This window comes from Aotus nancymaae, unplaced genomic scaffold (genome assembly GCF_030222135.1).
Source record: "Aotus nancymaae isolate 86718 unplaced genomic scaffold, 86718_ANA_hifiasm-v0.15.2.pri h1tg000041l, whole genome shotgun sequence".
Classification (NCBI taxonomy): domain Eukaryota; kingdom Metazoa; phylum Chordata; class Mammalia; order Primates; family Aotidae; genus Aotus; species Aotus nancymaae.
The window spans coordinates 8,725,119-8,746,220 of record NW_026988455.1 but is presented as its reverse complement, the minus strand read 5'-3'; the positions used below and the strand labels follow the sequence as shown (position 1 = coordinate 8,746,220).

The 21,102-nt window shown below is 43.7% G+C and overlaps 2 protein-coding genes and 1 non-coding gene across 5 annotated transcripts in view; 2 read left to right on the top strand and 1 right to left on the bottom strand.

The window, feature by feature from the left end:
* LOC105710662 (uncharacterized) overlaps nt 1–21,102 on the bottom strand; it is a 247,749-nt gene that overhangs the window by 202,998 nt on the left and 23,649 nt on the right. The window lies entirely within an intron of this gene.
* On the top strand, nt 8,903–9,009 carry LOC135268699 (U6 spliceosomal RNA). Its single transcript, XR_010337068.1, has one exon. It is a non-coding gene; the product is annotated as a U6 spliceosomal RNA (small nuclear RNA).
* LOC110567255 (small ribosomal subunit protein uS8-like) lies at nt 11,570–11,911 on the top strand. Its single transcript, XM_064361428.1, has one exon. It carries the CDS (start codon nt 11,570–11,572, stop codon nt 11,909–11,911), a length of 342 nt encoding a protein of 113 aa, XP_064217498.1.

Below are 21,102 nucleotides of genomic sequence, written 5' to 3'. Positions count from 1 at the left end.
AAATAGGCCAAAAGAAAGAAGTAAGAAGTCCAAAGTAAGTCCAAAACCCAGCAAGGCAGACAAATTAAATCTTAAGACTCCAGAATAATCTTTTATTTCCTGTGCTGCTACCTGGACACATTGGGAGGGTTGAGTCCCCAAAGCTTAAGGCAGCCCTGCCCCTCTAGAGCTAGCAGTATAGGGTTACTATGCTACTGTGCCTGCTGGGCTCAGTTCACGAAGAAGCTCTCATGGGCTGAAATATCGTGCCTTCAGCTCTCCCAGGCTGGAGCTGCACATTAACTCTACAGTTCAGCCAGGCACAGTGGCTCATGCCTGTAATGCCAGCACTTTGGGAGGCTGAGGCAGGTGGATCACCTGAGGTCAGGTGTTAGAGACCAGCCTTGCCAACATGGTGAAACCCCGTTTCCACTAAAAATACAAAAATTAGCTGGGCCTGGTAGCACACACCTGTAATCCCAGCTACTTGGGAGCCTGAGGCAGAATAACCACTTGAACCCAGGAAACAGAGGTTGCAGTGAGCAGAGATCATGCCACTGCACTCCAGCGTGGGAGACAGAGTGAGACTCCATCTCAAAAAAAGTAAAATAAATAAATAAATAAAAGCTAGATTAGGGTTATACTTTTTGGGGTTTTGAAATGCCATGTTTATAGTCTGGTAATCAATCTCTCATTTTATTACAAGTGATTATAACTTTTTTCAGAAGGGAAATGATATGATAAATCTGATGCTTAAAGATATTTATCAGATGCTAGTATGTGTAGCACACTAAAGAAATGAAAGAATAAAAGAGATGCAAACTGTTGCATTAGCCATGTTGTGAGATGTTAAGGACCCCAACTTTATTAAGTCATACTTAATCAGTTGCTTGAACCTGGGAGGTGGAGATTGCAGTGAGCCAAGATTACACCACTGCACTCTAGCCTGGCGACAGAACAAGACTCTGTCTCAAAAAACAAACAACTCTACAGTTGTTGGGTCTCAGAGGTGGCCCGACTCTTGCAGCTACATTAGACATTGCCCTAGTGGGGGTCTTTGCAGTAGCTCCACCTCTGTGAAAAACTTCTGCCCGGGGCTCCTGGCTGTTCAATACATGTTTTGAAATCTAGGTGGAGGCCACCATAGCCCCACAGCTCATATACTCTGCACATATGCTGAGTTAACACTGTGAATGCTGCCATAGTTGATAATCCTGTATCTTCTGGAGTGGTGACTGGACCCACTTAAGCTACTGAAGTTGGTTGTATTCGTCCATTCTCATGCTGCTAATAAAGACATACCTGAGATTGGGTAATTTATTTAAAAATGAGGTTTAACGGACTCACTGTTTAGGATGGCTAGGGAGGCCTCACAATCATGATGGAAGGCAAAGGCACATCTTACATGGCAGCAGGGAAGAAAGTGTGTGCAGGGGAACTACCCTTTTATAAAACCATCAGATCTCATGAGACATATTCACTATCATGAGACAGCATAGAAAAAACTAGCTCCCATAATTCATTTACCTTCTACTGGGCCCCTCTCACAACACAGGGGGATTATGGGAGCTAAAATTCAACATGAGATTTGGGTGGGGACACAGCCAAACCATATCATTGGATTTTGCCCAGGTTCCCCCATATAAATCAGTGGGTGCAGATGGATACTTGTGACAAAGGGCACCACTGAGGTCCAGACACTGAGCACACTGAAGTCCCAGCTCCTACCTTGTCAGGATCCCCAGTCCCACCTGACAGGACCTCTGCTCAACCACCTCCCTGTTCAGGAGGTGCCCATATATTCAAAAGAGTTTTCATAATTTTCTTCCTTTTTTTTTTTTGAGACAGAGTCTGACTCTGTTGCCCAGGCTAGAGTGCAGTGGCATGATCTTGGCTCACTGCAACCTCCACCTCCCAGGTTCAAGTGATTCTCATGCCTCAGCCTCCTAAGTAGCTGGGATTACAGGTGCCCACCACTACACCTGGCTAATTTTTTGTATTTTTAGCAGAGACAGGTTTTTGCCATGTTGGCCAGGCTGACCTCAAACTCCTGACATCAAATGATCCATCCAATATGGCCTCCTAAAGCGCTGGGATTACAGGCATGAGCCACCATGCCTGGCCAAGATTAGGCCTAATTTTTAAAGTAATCTGGAGCATAGAAAATGTTTCTGCACAAGAGTTCCAAGATGGCCGGTTAGATCCAGCTCAGGATTGCAGCTCCGAGTGAAAGTGCAGAGGGTGAGTGGACGCCACATTTCCAGACGGATTTTTATTGCCCACAGACCAGGAGATTCGCAGGCAGAGGAGCCACACGGGTCGCCAGCATGGCTGTTTTTTCCGGCATGGCTGTTCTGCCTGTGCCCCAGCACAGCCGCTCCCTGTGCAGAGTAAACGGGACTGTGTTCCCACTTAGCCAGCAAAGGGAGCTGAAACAGGGAGCCAGGCCAGGAGATTCCCAGGCAAAAAAAGATCCATGAATCTCAGAGCTGTGGTTTTAGCAGTGCAGTGGGTCGCCGCACGGGAAATCACACAGATCCCAGCGCCTATTCAACAGGCGACCAGGTCACCTGGTAGAGAGCCAAGCGTTCAATGAAAAAATAAAAGGCTCTGAGTCAGGGAGCCAGGAGATCAGGCCTAGCTGGTCCCAACCCCACAAAAATAAAAAAACAGCAATTGGAAATGCTCTAAGTTGAGAGTTTCACAGCAAGCACAACTGAAACCGGGACGGTCCAGCTCTGTGGGGAAGGGGCGTCTGCCATTACTGAGGCAGCTTGCCATTGCTGCAGCAACCAGCCATTAAAGAGAAAGTCCGTGATTACAGAGGTGGGCCAACATTGCAGAAGCAGCTCTAACTACATCCATATAAACAGGACTGCAGGGAAGTTCACATGGCAGCTGGGCGGAGTCCATAGCAGCTCAGCGAAGCCTCTGCAGGCTGAGAGTGACTAGGCTGCCTCCTAGTGGGCAGGGAAAACAACAGCAGCACAGCAGAAACTCATAAAGCCCTAACTCCCTGGGACAGAACACCTGGGAAAAAAAAAAGGGGGTTTATGAGTTCTGCTGCTGCAGACTTAAACTTACCAAAATCAGAAAGTCAACAACTACAAAGTCGACAGGTGGATAAATCCACAAAGATGGGAAGAAACCAGCGCAAAAAGGATGAAAACACCCGAAACCAGAACACCTCTCCTCCTACAAGGGATCACAACCCCTCACCAGCAAGAGAAAAAGACTGGATGGAGAATGAGTGTGATGAAATGACAGAATCAGACTTCAGAAAGTGGATAATAATAAACTTCTGTGAGCTAAAAGAACATGTCCTAACCCAATGCAAAGAAACTAAGAACCTTGAAAATAGACTTGAAGAAATGCTAATGAAATGGACAACTTAGAGAGGAATATGAGTGAATTGATGGAGCTGAAAAACACAACATGAGAACTTTGTGAAGCATGCACAAGTTTCAACAGCCGAACTGACCAAGTAGAAGAAAGGATATCAGAGGTCGAAGATCAACTCAATGAAATAAAATGAGAAGGCAAGATTAGAGAAAACAGGGTAAAAAGGAATGAACAAAGTCAATAAGAAATATGGGACTATGTGAAAAGACCTAATCTACGTTTGATAGGTGTACCTCAATGTGAAAAAAAGAATGCATCCAAGCTGGAAAATACTCTTCAGGATATTATCCAGGAAAACTTCCCCAACCTAGCAATGCAGGCCAATATTCAAGTCCAGGAAATACAGAGAACACCACAAAGATATTCGTCTAGAAGAGCAACCCCAAGGCACATAATCGTCAGATTCACCAGGGTTGAAATGAAGGAGAAAATACTAAGGGCAGCCAGAGAGAAAGGTCGGGTTACCCACAAAGGGAAGCCCATCAGACTCACAGCAGATCTCTCAGCAGAAACCCTACAAGCCAGAAGAGAGTGGGGGCCGATATTCAACATCCTTAAAGAAAAGAACTTTCAACCCAGAATTTCATATCCAGCCAAACTAAGCTTCATAAGTGAAGGAAAAATAAAATCCTTTGTGAACAAGCAAGCACTCAGAGATTTCATCATCACCAGACCGGCTTTACGAGAGCTCCTGAAAGAGGCACTACACGTAGAAAAGAACAACCAGTACCAGCCACTGCACAAACACACGAAATGGTAAAGAGCATCAACACAATGAAGTATCTGCATCAACCAAAGGGCAAAACAGCCAGTTAGCATCAAAATGGCAGGATCAAATTCACACATAACAATATTAACCCGAAACGTAAATGGACTAAATGCCCCAATCAAAAGACACAGACTGGCAAATTGGATAAAAAGCCAAAACCCATCAGTGTGCTGTATCCAGGAAACCCATCTCACATGGAAGGATACACAAAGGCTCAAAATAAAGGGATGGAGGAAGATTTAACAAGCAAATGGAGAGGAAAAAAAAGCAGGAGTTGCAATTCTCATCTCTGATAAAATAGACTTTAAAGCAACAAAGATCAAAAGAGACAAAGAAGGACATTACATAATGGTAAAAGGATCAATGCAACAAGAAGACCTAACGATCCTAAATATATATGCACCTAATACAGGAGCACCCAGATACATAAGGCAAGTTCTTAATGACTTACAAAGAGTCTTAGACTCCCACACAATAATAGTGGGAGACTTCAACACACCATTGTCAATATTAGATCAACGAGACAGAAAATGAACAAGGATATCCAGGACTTGAACTCAGACCTGGACCAAGCAAACCTAATAGACATTTACAGAACTCTCCACCCCAAATCCACAGAATATACATTCTTCTCAGCACCACATCACACATACTCTAAAATTGACCACATAATTGGAAGTAAATCACTCCTCAGCAAATGGAAAAGAACAGAAACCATAACAGTCTCTCAGACCACAGTGCAATCAAGTTAGAAATCAGAATTCAGAAACCAACCCAGAACCGCACACCTTCATGGAAACTGAACAACTTTCCCTTGAATGTTGACTGGATAAACAATGAAATGAAGGCAGAAATAAAGATGTTCTTCAAAACCAACGAGAACCAAGACACCACATACCAGAATCTCTGGGACACATTTAAAGCAGCCTCTAGAGGAAAATATATAGCAATAAGTGCCCACATGAGAAGAAAGGAGAGATCTAAAATTGACACCCTATCATCAAAATTGAAAGAGCTAGAGGAGCAAGATTTAAAAAACTCAAAACCTAGCAGAAGACAAGAAATAACTAAGATCAAAGCAGAATTGAAGGAGATAGAGACATGAAAAACCCTTCAAAAAATCAATAAATCCAGGAGCTGGTTTTGTGAAAAGATCAACAAAACAGACAGGCCACTAGCCAGCTTAATAAAAAAGAAAAGAGAGAATAACCAAATAGATGCAATAAAAAATGATAAAGGGGATATCACCACAGATTCCACAGAAATTCAAACCATCATCAGATATTATTACAAACAACTCTATGCACATAAACTAGAAAACCTGGAAGAAATGGATAAATTCCTGGACAGTTTCCTCCTCCCAAGCCTAAACCAGGAAGTAGAAACCCCAAATAGACCAATAACAAGGGCTGAAGTCGAGGCAGCAATTAAGAGCCTACCACCCAAAAAAAGCCCAGGTCCAGATGGGTTCACAGCCAAATTCTACCAGACATACAAAGAGGAACTGGTACCATTCCTTCTGAAACTGTTCCAAATAATCCAAAAAGAGGGAATCCTTCCCAAATCATTTTATGAGACAAACATCATCCTGATACCAAAACCCGGCAGAGACTCAACAAGAAAAGAAAACTACAGGCCAATATCCATGATGAACACAGATGCAAAAATCTTCAATAAAATACTGGCAAGCTGATTACAACAGCACCTCAAAAAGCTTATCCACCATGATCAAGTAGGATTCATCCGGGGATGCAAGGCTGGTTCAATATACGTAAGTCTATAAATGTAATTCACCACATAAACAGAACCAAAGACAAAAACCACATGATTATCTCAATTGATGCAGAGAAGGCCTTTGACAAAATTCAACAGCCCTTTATGCTAAAAACCCTCAATAAACTAGGTATCGACTGAACATATCTCAAAATAATAAAAGCTACTTATGACAAACCAACAGCAAATATCATACTGAATTGGCAAAAACTGGAAACATTCCCTTTGAACTCTGGCACTAGACAAGGATGCCCTCTCTCACCACTCCTATTCAATATAGTACTGGAAATTCTAGCCACAGCAATCAGGCAAGAAAAAGAAATAAATGGTATTCAATTAGGAAAGGAGGAAGTCAAATTGTCTCTATTTGCAGACAACATGATTGTGTATCTACAAGACCCCATCATCTCAGCCCAAAATCTCCTGAAACTGATAAGCAACTTCAGCAAAGTCTCAGGATACAAAATCAATGAGCAAAAATCACAAGCATTCCTATGCACCAATAACAGACTTAAAGAGAGCCAAGTCAAGAATGAACTGCCATTCGCAATTGCTACAAAGAGAATAAAACACCTAGGAATACAACTAACAAGGAACGTAAAGGACCCCTTCAAGGAGAACTACAAACCACTGCTCAACGAAATAAGAGAGGACACAAACAGATGGAGAAACATTCCATGTTCATGGTTAGGAAGAATCAAAATTGTGAAAATGGCCATACTGCCCAAAGTAATTTACAGATTCAACGCTATCCCCATCAAGCTACCAATGACCTTCTTCACAGAACTGGAAAAAACCACCTTCAACTTCATATGGAACCAAAAGAGAGCCCGCATAGCTAAGTCAATTCTAAGCAAAAAGAACAAAGTGGGAGGCATCACACTACTGGACATCAAACTATACTACAAGGCTACAGTAATCAAAACAGCATGGTACTGGTACCAAAACAGAGATATAGACCAATGGAACAGAACAGAAGCCTCAGAGGCAACACAACATATATACAACCATCCAATCTTTGACAAACCTGATAAAAACAAGCAATGGGGAAAGGATTCCCTGTTTAATAAGTGGTGTTGGGAAAACTGGCTAGCCATATGCAGAAAGCAGAAACTGGACCCCTTCCTGACACCTTACACTAAAATTAACTCCAGATGGATTAAAGACATAAACATAAGACCTAAAACCATAAAAACCCTAGAAGAAAACCTAGGCAAAACCATTCAGGACATAGGTGTAGGCAAGGACTTCATGACCAAAACACCAAAAGCATTGGCAACAAAAGCCAAAATAGACAAATGGGACCTAATCAAACTCCACAGCTTCTGCATGGCAAAAGAAACAGTCAATAGAGTGAATCGGCAACCAACAGAATGGGAAAAAATTTTTGCAGTCGACCCATCTGACAAAGGGCTGATATCCAGAATTTACAACGAACTAAAACAGATTTACAAGAAAAAACAAACAAGCCCATTCAAAAATGGGCAAAGGATATGAACAGATACTTTACAAAAGAAGACATACATGAGGCCAACAAGCACATGAAAATATGCTCATCATCACTGGTCATTAGAGAAATGTAAATCAAAACTACATTGAGATACCATCTCACACCAGTTAGAACGGCGATCATTAAAAAATCTGGAGACAACAGATGCTGGAGAGGATGTGGAGAAATAGGAACACTTTTACACTGTTGGTGGGAGTGTAAATTAGTGCAACCATTGTGGAAGACAGTGTGGCAATTCCTCAAGGACCTAGAAATAGAAATTCCATTTGACCCAGCAATCCCATTACTGGGTATATATCCAAAGGATTATAAATCGTTCTACTATAAGGACACATGCACACGAATGTTCATTGCAGCACAGTTTACAATAGCAAAGACCTGGAACCAACCCAAATGCCCATCGATGATAGACTGGACAGGAAAAATGTGGCACATATACACCATAGAATATTATGCAGCCATCAAAAACGATGAGTTCGCGTCCTTTGTGGGGACATGGATGAACCTGGAAACCATCATTCTCAGCAAACTGACACAGGAACACAAAATCAAACATCACATGTTCTCACTCATAGACGGGTGTTGAACAATGGGAACACATGGACACAGGGAGGGGAGCACTATACACTGGAGTCTGTTGGGGGGGATTTGGGGGGGACAGCGGGCGGTGGGGAGTTGGGGAGAGATAGCAAGGGGAGAAATGCCACATATAGGTGAAGGGGAGGAAGGCAGCAAATCACACTGCCACGTATGCACCTATGCAACAATCTTGCATGTTTTTCACATGTACCCCAAAACCTAAAATGCAATAAAAAAAAAAAGAAAGAAAGAAAATGTTTCTGCAATTATTAATCTTTTTTTTCTTTTTTTTGAAACAGGGTCTCACTCTGTCACCCAAGCTGGAGTGCCCTGGCATGGTCATGGCTCACTAAATCCTTAATCCCTTGGGCTCAAGTGATCTTCCTGCCTCAACTTTTCAAGAACTGGGATTACATGCATGCACCACCATACCCAGCTAATTTTTTAGTTCTTGTAGAGACAGGGGTCTCACTATGTTGTCCAACTGCTTTTGAAATCTTGGTCTCAAGAGATCCTCCCACCTTGGCTCCCCAAATGCTGGGGTTACAGGCATGAGCCACCACACCTGGCCTCACATATTAGGATGTATAAAACACCAAAGATCTTTTGAAGGAGCTGAACAAACCAGTAATTTTTAAAGAAAAAGTAGTGGGAATGTCTAGTACAACCAAAATCAGGCATCAAAGTCAGCAGTTAAACATTGCAGGCTGGGCACAGTGGCTCACACTTGTAATCTCGATACTTTGGAAGGCACAGGCAGGAGGATTGCTTGAGCTCTGGAAAGCAGAGGTTGCAGTGAGCTATGATCATGTCACTGTATTCCAGCCTGGAAGACACAGTGAAACTGTCCCAAAAATAAATAAACAAATAAGTAAATAAACACAGAACCAGTGCTTACTTTGGCAGCACATATACTAAAATTGGCATGACATGGAGAAGAAGAGCATGTTCCCTGTGAAAGGATGACACACAAATTCATAAAGCATTCCATATTTTAAAAAACATTTCAGAACAAAGAAAATAAATGAATCAAAAGAAAGGGTAGACCTTGGTGATTCCTTTCATATTAGAAAATATTGGCCAGGCACAATGGCTCATGCCTGTAATCTCAGCATTTTGGGAGGCTGAGGTGGGTGGATCACTTGAGGTCAGGTGTTCGAGACCAGTCACCAACACGGTGAAACCCTGTCTCTACTAAAAATACAATTAGCCAGGTATGGTGGTGGGTGCCTGTAATCCAGCTACTTGGGAGGATGAGGCAGGGAGAATGGCTTGAACCAGGGAGGCGGAGGTTGCAGTAAGCTGAGATTGGGCCACTGCACTCCAGCCTGGGTGACAGAGTCCATCTCAAAAAAAAAAAAGTACAAAAATTAGCCAGGCATAGTAGTACATGCCTGTAACCCCAGCTACTTGGGAGGCTGAGGCAGGAGAATCACTTGAACCCAGAGGTGGAGGTTGCAGTGAGCTGAGATCATGCCACTGCACTCTAGCCTGTGTGACAGAGTGAGACTCCATCTAAAACAAAAAATAATCAATAAAAATAAATAAATAATTTTCATTTGCAATTCTGAGTTTGGCAAGAAGAGTAAACTGTGGCCCGGTGACTGGCACACACATTTTAGAGTTCACAGTGTGTTCTCTCAGAAACTGTTTTAGCCAAATAGTGTCATCATCTCTGGCCACTCAATTTATTCAAAAGACTTGACTCAAAATGACTATTTATGGAAATCACCTTCAACTCTAGCCTCAAAAGACAAAAACATTGTAGTTCTAAAGATATTCAAAAGAAGGTAATTAAGGTTATTAAAAAGCAATGAAGGCCCAGATACCATATCTCACACCTGTAATCACAGCACTTTGGGAGGCTGAGGTAGAAGGATCACTTGAGGCCAGGAGTTTGAGACCAGCCTGGGCAACATAGTGAGACCCTGTCTCTATGAAATAATTTTAAAAATTAGCTGGGCATGGTGGTGTGTGCCTGTTGTCCCAGCTACTCCAGAGGTTGGAATTGAAGGATTACTTGAGGCCAGGAGTTTGAGGTTGCAGTGATCCAGGACTGTACCACTGTACTCCAGCCTGGGTGACAGGAAGAGATTTCATCTCTAAAAAAAAATAAAGGAAGCAAGGAAGAGCTTCTCCTCCAAATACTCCCACATCATTTGGGGCAATTACAAGATTCCAGAAAACATGGAAAACCTACCTTGAGTACCTTTTTGGATGTATGCTTATGAAAAAATAAATCTCTTTGATTAACTCATAGAAAGACTAAGAGGAAAGGATCCTAGGGGACATACGGTTTTACTTCCCTATTTTTTTATTTTATATTTTATTTTATTTTATTTTATTTTTTTATTTTTTTATTTTATTTATTTTATTTTATTTTATTTTATTTATTTTATTTTATTTATTTTGATGGAGTCTCACTCTGTTGCCCAGGCTGGAGTGCAGTGGCACAATCTCGGCCCACTGCAACCTCCACCTCCCAGGTTCAAGTGATTCTCCTGCCTCCACCTCCTGAGTAGCTGGGATTACAGGCACCTGCCACCATGTCTGGCTAATTTTTGTATTTTTAGTAGAGACAGTGTTTCACCATGTTGGCCAGGATGGTCTTAATCTTTTGACCTCGTGATCTGCTGACATTGGCCTCCGAAAGTGCTGGTATTACAGGTGTGAGCAAAGGTGCCTGGCTCCCTAATTTTAAACATGAGAAAATTGGGTACCAAAGAGAGGAAGTAACTCACCAGGTAGAAAGAGAAGAGCCTCTCTTACCACAGGGGGTCTTCTCATTGAAAAACTGGCAAAACTTGTTCCCTGCCTGAAGTCTCCAAGATCTTAGCCCAACATAGAATAGAAATGTCTCCACTTCAAAGGACAACCGGTTTGTCCTTTGCCTTTTACATCCCTTTCAGCAAGCAGTGTTTCTCAACTTTGTGTTTGTGCAAACTCTTGAGCAGCATAAACTCCTGAGCTAAGAGACACTGCACTCTGTTTGCAATTGAGGGCAAAGGCTGGGATCTTTAGGCACAGCTCCAAACTCCTTTTCCAGAAGTCTGGGGTGGCAGAAAAAAAAAAGCATTAATTTATTTATTTATTTATTTATTTTCAGACAGAGTCTCACTCTGTCATTTAGGCTGGAGTGTAATGATGCCATCTTGGCTCACTGCAACCTCTACCTCCTGGGTACAAGCTATTCTCCTGTGTCAGTCTCTCAAGTAGCTGGGATTACAGGCATGCTCTTGAGGTTAGAAGTTCAAGACCAGCCTGGCCAACATGGTGAAACCCCATCTTTACTAAAAAATACAAAAATTAACCAGGCATGGTGGCTGGTGCCTGTAATCCCAGGAACTCGGGGGAGTCTGAGGCATGAGAATTGCTTGAATCCAGGAGGCAGAGGTTGCAGTGAGCTGAGATCACGCCACTGCACTCCAGTCTAGGAGAAAGAGCAACACTCTGTCTTCAGGGGGGGAAAAAAAAGAATTGGAAAGTTGTATCTAGAGGCATTCAATGAAATTTGATGTTGAGAGACAAGGAAGGTCCTCTTTCCACCGTCTTTCACAATGGTGCACCTGAACCTCCTGACTGATGCTCTCAAGAGCATCAACAATGCCAAAAAGAGAGGCAAACACCAGGTGCTTATTAGGCCTTGCTCCAAAGTCATCACCCGGGTTCTCACTGTGATGATGAAGCATGGTTACATTGGCAAATTTGAAATCATTGACGATCACAGAGCCGGGAAAATTGTTTCGAACCTCATAGGCAGGTTAAACAAGCATGTAGTGATCAGCCCCAGATTTGATGTGCAACTCAAAGATCTAGATAAATGGCAGAATAATCTGCTTCCATCCCACCAGTTTGGTTTCATTGTACTGACAACCTCAGCTGGCATCATGGACCATTAAGAAGCAAGATGAAAACACACAGGAGGGAAAATCCTGGGATTCTTTTTCTAGGGATGTAATTACATATATTTACAAATAAAATGCCTCATGGAAAAAAAAGAGAGAGAGACAAGGAAAGGGAAAAAATGCAGAGTGAAAAAGAGTGACACTTCAAGAGTTTAGCTGGTGTTTTTATCAGAGATAGTGTTTCTTGGACTCTTCTCCATTAAAAAAGTGGCCAGGTATAGTGACTCATTCTTGTAATCCTAACACTTTGGGAAGCCAAGGCAGGAGGACTGCTTGAGGCCAGGAGTTCAAGACCAGCCCGGGCAGCATAGCAAAACTCTATTGCTCCAAAAATGATTTTTTTCAGATTAGCCAGGTGCAGTGCTGCACTCCTGTAGTCCCTGCTACTTTGGGGACTCAGACATGAGGATCGCTTGAGGCCAGGATGTGGAGGTTGCAGTCAGCCGAGATCTCACCACTGCATTCCAGCCTAAGTGACAGAGCAAGACCCTGTCTCTAAAAAAAAATTTTTAATTGCCCTTGGAATTAAGATTCATATATATTCCCCATGGTTTCCAGGATATCAAGAAAAAGAAAAAGGAGGCATTTACGGGAGCAGAAAAGAAGCCCAGATATCCAATGCACACAAGAGGAAAAGAATAGAGGTGGCAGGCAGGGTCAGATCATACTAGGATGTTTGTTTTTTAAAGAGACATGATCTCACTCTGTCACCTAGGCTGGAGTGCAGGGGGGCAATCATAGCTCACTGCAGCCTCAATCTCTCCTGGGTTCGAGGTGTTTTGCCTTCTCTGCCTCTCAAATAGCTGGGAATATAGGCATGAACCCCACCAGGCCTGGCTAATGTTTTTCATTATTATTAGAGATGGGAGTTTTGCTGTGTTGACTAGATGGGTCTCAAACTCCCAGACTCAAGTGATCCTCCCATCCTGACCCCAAAAAGCACTGGAATTATGGGTTTGTACACTACATCTGGCCAAGATTGGGGTTTAAAAATGCTTTACTTTTAATTTTTGTGGGTACATTGTAGGTGTATATATTTGTGGGGTACATGAGAGGTTCTGATACAGTCATGCAATATGTAATAATCACATCAGGGTAAATGGAATACCCCTCACCTTAAGCACTTGTCCTTTCTTAGTTTTACAAACAATTCAATTATGCTATTTTCCTTCTTTCTTTCTTTTTTTTTTTTGAGACAGAGTGTAGCTCTGTCTCCTGGCTGGAGTGCAGTGGTGCAATCTCAGCTCACTGCAACATCCAGCCCCCCACACAGGTTCAAGTAATTCTCCAGCCTCAGCCTCCTGAGTAGCTAGGACTACAGGTGCATGCCACCAAGCCCGGCTAATTTTTGTATTTTTAGTAGAGACAGTGTTTTGCCATGTCAGCCTGGTCTCAAACTCCTGACCTCAGGTGATCCTCCTGCCTCGGCCTCCCAAAGTGCTGGGATTACAGGCATAAGCCACCACACCTGGCCTCTTTTAGCTATTTTAAAATATACAATAAATTATAGTTTACCATTGTCACTCTGTTGTACTAAAAAGTGCTACATCTTATTCATTCTAACTGTATTTTTGTACCCATTAATTATTTCTGTGCACCCCCTCCAGTCCACTACCCTCCCCAGCCTCTGGTAACAATCATTCTACTCTCTATTTCCATGAGTTCAATTGTTTTAATTTTCAGCACCCACAAATGACTGGGAGCATGCAAAATTTGTCTTTCTGTGGCTGGCTTATTTTAGTTAACATAATGATCTCCAGTTCTACCCATGTTGTTGCAAATAACAGGATTCTATTCTTTTTCATGGCTGAAAAATATTCTATTGTGTATATGTACCACATTTTCTTTGTCCATTCACCTGTTAATGGACACTTAGATTGCTTCCAAATATTGGCTGTTGTCAACAGTGTTGCAATAAACATAGAAATGTAGATATTTCTTTGATATACTGATTTTCTCTTTTGGGTATATACCCAGCAGTAGAATTACTGTGTCATAAAATAGCACTCTTTTTCATTTTTTGAGGACCCTTCAAACTGTTCTCCATAGTGGTTGCACTAATTTATATTCCCACCAGTAGAGTACCAGTGTTTCCTTTTCTCTACCTCCTCACTAGCATTTGTTGCTGCCTGACTTTTGGATATAAGCCATTTAAACTGGGGTGGGATGATAGCTCATTGTAGTTTTAATTTGCATTTCTCTGATGATCAGTGATGTTGAGCACATTTTCATATACTCGTTTGCCATTTGTATGTCTTCTTTTTAGAAATGTCTATTCTGATCTATTGCCCATTTAAATCAGATTATTAGAGCTTTTTTTCTATTTTGTTTCCCCTGAGCTCCTTACATGCTCAAGGGTTATTAAACTCTTGTCAGATGGATTCAGGATTGGGTTTTGTCTTTATTTTACACTCAATTCTAAACCATTAAATGCTGTCAAGTGGAGAAGTGGCATAATATTTATATTGGAAGATGACTTTGTGTATTTGCTACCTATTGCTGTGTAACATACCAGCTGGGCATGGCGGTTCACGCCTGTAATCCCAGGATTTTGGGAGGCCAAGGCAGGTGGATCACGAGGTCAGGAGTTAGAGACCAGCCTGGCCAACACAATGAAACCTCGTCTTTACTAAAAATACAAAAATTAGCCAGATGTGGTAGTACATGCCTGTAATCCTAGCTACTCAGGAGGCTGAGACAGGAGAATCACTTGAACTCCGGAGGTGGAGGTTGCAGTGAGCTGAGATCAAGCCACTGCATTCCAGCCTAAGGGAGAGAGTGAGACTCCATCTCAGAAAACAAACACACACACACACACACACACACACACACACACCAAAAAACCACCCCAAGGTATAAAGTTACAATGATGCTTATTAGTCTTCTCACAATTCTGGAGGCTGACTAGACTCACCTAGGCAGTTCTGGCTCAGGATGTGGTTGCCTTCAAAAAGTATGGAGTTAGAATAGTCTCAAAGGTTTCCTTGTTCAAATATCTCCTAGTTAATGTGGGCTTCAGCCAGGGCCTCAGCTGGGGCTATCTGGTGGAACACCCACAGGTAACCCAGGTAACCTCCCTATATGGTCTGGGCTTTTTCACAAAATGGTGAATGGGTACTAAGTGCACTCATCCCCGGAAGGAGAGCTAAGTGGAAACGGTATCATCTTTTATAACCTAACTTTGGCAGGTCACGAGCAACACTTCCACTGTATTCTACTGACAGAAGCAGGGCACTAAGTTCATATTCAAGGGAAGAGATGACAAGTGTATAAAAATTTGCAGACAACTATTCACAATAGTGAAGAATTGGAATCAACCTAAGTTTCCTTCCACCAATAGAAAAAATAAAGAAAATGTGACAGCCGGGCACGGTGCTTCACATCTGTAATCCCAGCAATTTGGGAGACCGAGGCAGACAGATCACCTGAGGTCAGGAGTTTGAAACCAGACTGGCAAACATGGTGAAACCCCATCTCTACTAAAAATACAAAAATTAGCCGGGTGTGGTGGTGTACACCTGTAATCCCAGCTACTTTGGGAGGCTGAGGCAGGAGAATCACTTGAAATTGGGAGGCAAAGGTTGCAGTGAGCTGAGATTGCACCACTGAATTTCAGCCTGGGTGACAGAGTAAGACTGTGTGTCTCAAAAAAAAAAAAAAAAAAAATCAAAGTGAATCAGAGAATAAAAGAACTACGTTAAACAACTGACAAAGGTTATGGAAATTAGAGATAGTAGACCAACACTGGGTTGTCGATTGGTGACCCTGAGTTAGAGAACCTAAAAAAAAGCAGGGCTGGGCACGGGGGCTCACACCTATAATCCCAGTGCTTTAGGAGGTTAAGGTGGGAGGATAGCTTGAGGCCAAGAGTTCAAGAAAAGCCTGGGCAACATAGCAAAACCCCATCTCTAGAAAAGTAACAAAAATTAGCCAGGTGTGGTGGTGCATGCCTGTAGTTCCAGCTATGTGGGAGGCTGAGGCAGGAAGATTTTTTGAGCCCAGAAGTTTGAGGTTGCAGTGAGCTATGATGACACCACTTTGTTCTAGAACCTGGGTGACAGCCCAATGCCCTGTCTTGAAAGAAAGGAAGAAATAAGGGAGGGAAAGAGGGAGGGAGGGAAGGAGGAAAAAAAGAAGGAAAGGAAGGGAGGAAGGGAAGGAGGGAGGCAGGGAAAGGAGAGAGTGAAAAAGAAAGAAGGAAAGGAGGGAATGCAGAGATAGGGAAGTACATAATCAGTAGTCAAAGGGCACACCATATACCTGGAAAAACTCATACAGAATGACTGGCCTAGAGCCATCTGGCTAAGCTACTGAACTTCAATGATTAAAAAAAAAAAAAAAGTACTCCACTGGCCTTTCGGCAGGAAAACATACATATGTGAGAAGAACCTCCAGTCAGTCTCAGACCTTCCCATAGCCCCAGCTAGAACCAGATGACAATAGAGTCAGAACTTAACTAAAAACAGGCAAAATGAATCAAGAATATTATCCCAAGAAAGATGTCATCCAAGTATACACACATTAAACAGAAACTCTAAAACATGCACCAATTTCAAAAATATAAAATAGATTTTGAAGCAGCTGTGGGTGAAAATAGAAGCTGGAGATTAAAAAGAATTATGACACTTTTACCTTTTTTCATAATTTTAATGAATGTTGAATGAAAAGATATCACTTGCACATAGGCATTTATCTGAAGTTCAGAAATGTTCCCACCTTGAGCTTCTGTTTCTTGAGCTTCTGTTGTATCAAACAAAATCAAAGTTATATACATTTAAACTAAAACACATACAAAGAGATTCTTGTCCCTCAGCCACTTGAGTAGTTGAGATTACAGGGAGTCACCACAAAGTCAAGCTAATTTTTGAATTTTTAGTAGAGATGAGGTTTTGCCATGTTGACCAGGCTGGTCTCGAACTCCTGACTTCAAGTGATCTGCCCACCTCAACCTCCCAAAGTGCTGGGATTGCAGGTGTGAGATATCGTGCCCAGCTATATCACCTAATGTTGAGTTTTTTTTTTTGGTAGTGAAAATTTCATGATTACTTGCTTTTATACACTTTCTCTCCTCTCTCTCCTCTCTCTGTCTCCTCTCCTCTCTCTCTCCTCTCTCTCTCTCTCTCTCTCTCGCGTACATTACCATAACTGGTTTTTAATTTTTTATAGAGATGGGATCTTGCTGTGTTGCTCATTTTGGTCTTGAATTCCTGACTTCAAGTAATCTGCCCGCCTCGGCCTCCCAAAGTGCTGGAAATACAAGAATGTGCCACCGTGCCCAGCCTCTTTGTACTTTTCTATAGGACTTGGATTTTATATAATAATTACAAATAATTTTTACAAAAGCCTTTGTTATTCTAAACTTTTTAAAATTAAGCAGTGTTAAATTAAGAATGAGCTACAGCAAGTAGTATTTATTCAGCACCTATTATATACTAGATATTTTGTATGTAGCAGACCACCTAATTGACATATCAAGGCAGGAATTATAATCTTTATTTTTCAGGAGACAAAACTGAGGCTTACAATTATTTCTTAACTGTAGAGTTACACAGCTGCTGCCAAAACAAGTGCCCCTCCCAGCAGCCTGTTCCCTTCTGGTTTTATCGAATTCAACCCACTACTTCTACCCCCACATCTGTGTGCAAGAATGTTCACACACACATTTCTGCAATATTCCATCTGCCTAGGCCAGGAGCTTGTCCTAACCAAATGTAGTAACTATTTCCTGACCAAACCTGTTATTCAACATTTCTATGATTTGGGAAATAGTTTCTGATTTCACACTGCTGAGGGTCACACTGAGGTCTCAAGAGAAGTAATAATTACAAAGCATCCTAATCTATGTGAAAGGGTATGATGTTCAGATATATTCAGCCCTTTGAGATGCTCTGATGGAAGGTGGTTGAGGTGCAAAGTACTATTGACTCATGGTCATTAAAATGGTCCAGGTCATTAATAATGATACTTTGTCCTTCTTTCATGTTTGTGCTAAGGGTGTTTTCAAAAGCTGGAATAAGCTTATCAATTTCTAGGTAAGGAAAAATCTCTTTCACAATGTATATGTGGGACTGTGTGTATGCTATGAAAATATATACACACATATATTCACATATAAATATACACATATATCTACATATATATTTATAGTATACTAATTAAAAGGTAAATTCTTAATGATCTATGAAAAGAGAATGGCAGGCCAGGTGTAGTGGCTCACACTTGTAATCCCAGCACAGCGGGAGGTTGATGGGGAAGGATCACTTGAGCCCAGGAGTTTGAAACTGGCCCAGGAAACATGGGCCATCTCTACAACATCTCTACAACAAATATAAAAATTAGATGGGCATGGCAGCTTGTACCTAGGGTCCCAGCTACTCAGGAGGCTGAAGTGGGAGGATGACTTAAGCCAAGAAGGCAGAGGTTGCAGTGAGCCAAGAGCACACCACTGTGCTTCAGCCTGAATGACAAAGCAGTAACTTGCCTCAAAAACAAAAAGAAAAAAAAGGAAAAATTGGTATCCCAGGAAACTTTAAAATATCTATATATTCACAAATGTATATAATCATAGTATATTAATCAAAAAGTAAATTCTTAATACTTCATGGCAAGCAAATGACAGCACGTTGAGAGGCCCAGGCAAGAGGACTGCTTGTGTCCAAAGTTTAAGACCACCCTAAGCAACAGAGTGAGAACCAACCTCTAAAAACAAATCAGAAATTAGTCAGGGATGGTGGCATATGCCTGTAGTCTACATACTCAAGATGCTGACTTGGGAAAACCAGTGGAGGCCAAAAGGCCAAGGCTACAATAGAGCCATGATCACATGATGACACTCCAGCCTGGGAGTCATCAAGAAAAAAAAAATTAACTGTAAAAAATATGAAAAAAGAAGACATGAAATGAGAAGCTACCATGTCCAGGGCAAAGACAAACAGCCCAAGCAGAGGCCCATTCCCCTCTGAAGCCCCAGAAGACAAGAAAAACCATGAGGCACTAAATAAAAGAGACATCACTGTAAAAAGACACAGGCAGAATTTACTACAAATCTGTCAAAAATACACTCTCAGGGTTAAAAGTAGAGACAGGTGTTTAGCCAAGGCACGCTGCTAAAAAGTGAACAAATCAGAGCCCAGGGAAGCTTTAGGCCTTTTGATGCTCTTGACGATCAAAGATCTATAGAGCTGGATCCAGAAGAGGCCACTGTGAGTCAAGTGCAGGACAGAAAAAACCACCATGAGGCAGGAGATGAGCCTGGAGTGTCCACTAAGAGGCAGAAGGGAAGCCTGCAGAGGCCATGGTGAGGCACAAGCTGGTATAAGAAAGGCCGCTATAAAAAAAAGCTGAATCTTGAGAGGCAGATGTGACACTGAGGATGAGGCTGAAGAGGCCACTGTGAGGCAAATGAAAGGCCTGCCAAAATGACTGAAAAACAGGTAGTAACAAGGCCAGAAAAGGCCCATATAGGGAATAGCTGGGCTGAAGAGGATGTGGTCCGGCAGGAGATGGGTCTGTTTGGGCCGCCAGTAGGCCGAAGGAAGGCCTTGAAAGCCTGACTTGAAAAAAACTAAAGTCTACAGAGGCTGCCGGGAGCTGGGCAGGAGCTGGGACAAACATGGTTGTTGTGAAGCAAGAGTTGAGCCTGTAGACCCAGCGAGGAAGAAGAGCTGGGCCTGGGGAGGCCACCATGAGGGAGGCAGAGGCCGAGCCTGGAGAGGCCGGAAGGGAGGTAGGAACTGGGCCGAAGGAGGCCACTGGGAGGTAGAAGCTGGCCCTGGAGGGGCCTACATCAGAAAGTTTTGCACCCACAGGGGCCACTGGGAGGGCAGGAGCTGGGCCTGGAGAGGCCAATTTCAGGGCCATTTAGGCCTGCCAAGGCTACCAGGAGGAGGCTAGAGCCTGGCCAAGAGAAGCCGACTTGAGGAAGTTTGGGGCCTGGAGATGCCATCGGAGGGCAGGAGCTGAGCCTAGAGAGGCCCCCATGAGGCATGAGCTGGGTGGGCCTGGAGAGCTTGACCTTTCATGCCTACAAAGGCCGCCAGGAGCTGGGCAGGAGTCAACTGAGTCCACAGAGGTTGTTGCGAGGCGAGGCAGGAAATGGGCCTGTAGACGCAGCTGGAGGAAGAGCTGGGCCCAGAGAGGCTGACTTGGAAACATTCTGGGCCTGGAGAGGATGCCAGAAAGCCAACACTGGGCCTGGAAAGGCCACAGGGAGGCCACAGCTGGGCCTGTACATAAAGGCTGCCAAAAAGGCAGGAGCTGGACCTGAGAAGAGGCCATGGTGAGGCCAAGAGCTGGTCCTGGAAGGTCCACTGAGAGGCAGAGGCTGGGTCTGGAGGGGCCTACCACAGGCAGAAGCTGGGCCTGGAGAGGCCCACAAGAGGAAGCTTTGGGCCTGGAGAGGCCACCAGGAGGCAGGAGCTGGCCCGGGAGAGTCCATCAGAAGCATGAGCTGGGCCTAGACAGCTGGGCCATTGCAAGGGAGGACCTGGGCCTACACTAGAGGCCAGCGTGAGGCCAGAGTTGGGCCGGGAGAGGCCACCAAAGGCATGAGCTGGGCCTCAATGGGCCAGTGTGAGGGAGGAGCTGGGCCTGTGGATGCAGCCAGGAGGCAGGCAGGAACTTAGCCTGGGGAAGCCGCTGCCAGGCAACAGCTGGTCCTGGGGAGGCTGCAGGGAGGCCAGAGCTGGATCTGTCAAGGCCACCAGGAAGCAAAAGGTAGGCCTAGAAAGCTCCACTTGAGGAAGCTTCAGGCCTACAAAGGCAAGGCTGCCAGGAGCTGGCCAGGAGCCGAGCCAAAAGAGGCTGTCATGAGGCAGGACTTGGGCCTATAGACGCTGCCAGGAAGAAGAACTGGGCCTAGGGAGGCCGCCATGAGGGAGGCAGAGGCTGAGCCTGGAGATGCCAACAGAAGGCAGGAGCTGGGCCGAAGGAGGCCACTGGGAGGCAGGAGCTGGCCCTGGAGGGGCCCACGTCAGGAAGATTTGTGCCCGGAGAGGCCACCAGGAGGGCAGGAGCTGGTCCTGGAGAGGCCGACTGCAAGGCCATTTGGGCCTGCCATGGCCACCAGGAGGAGGTCGGAGCCGGGTCAAAAGAAGTCGACTTGAGGAAGTTTGGGGCCTGGAGATGCTGTCAGAGGGCAGGAGCTGAGCCTGGAGAGGCCAACATGAGGCATGAGCTGGGTGGGC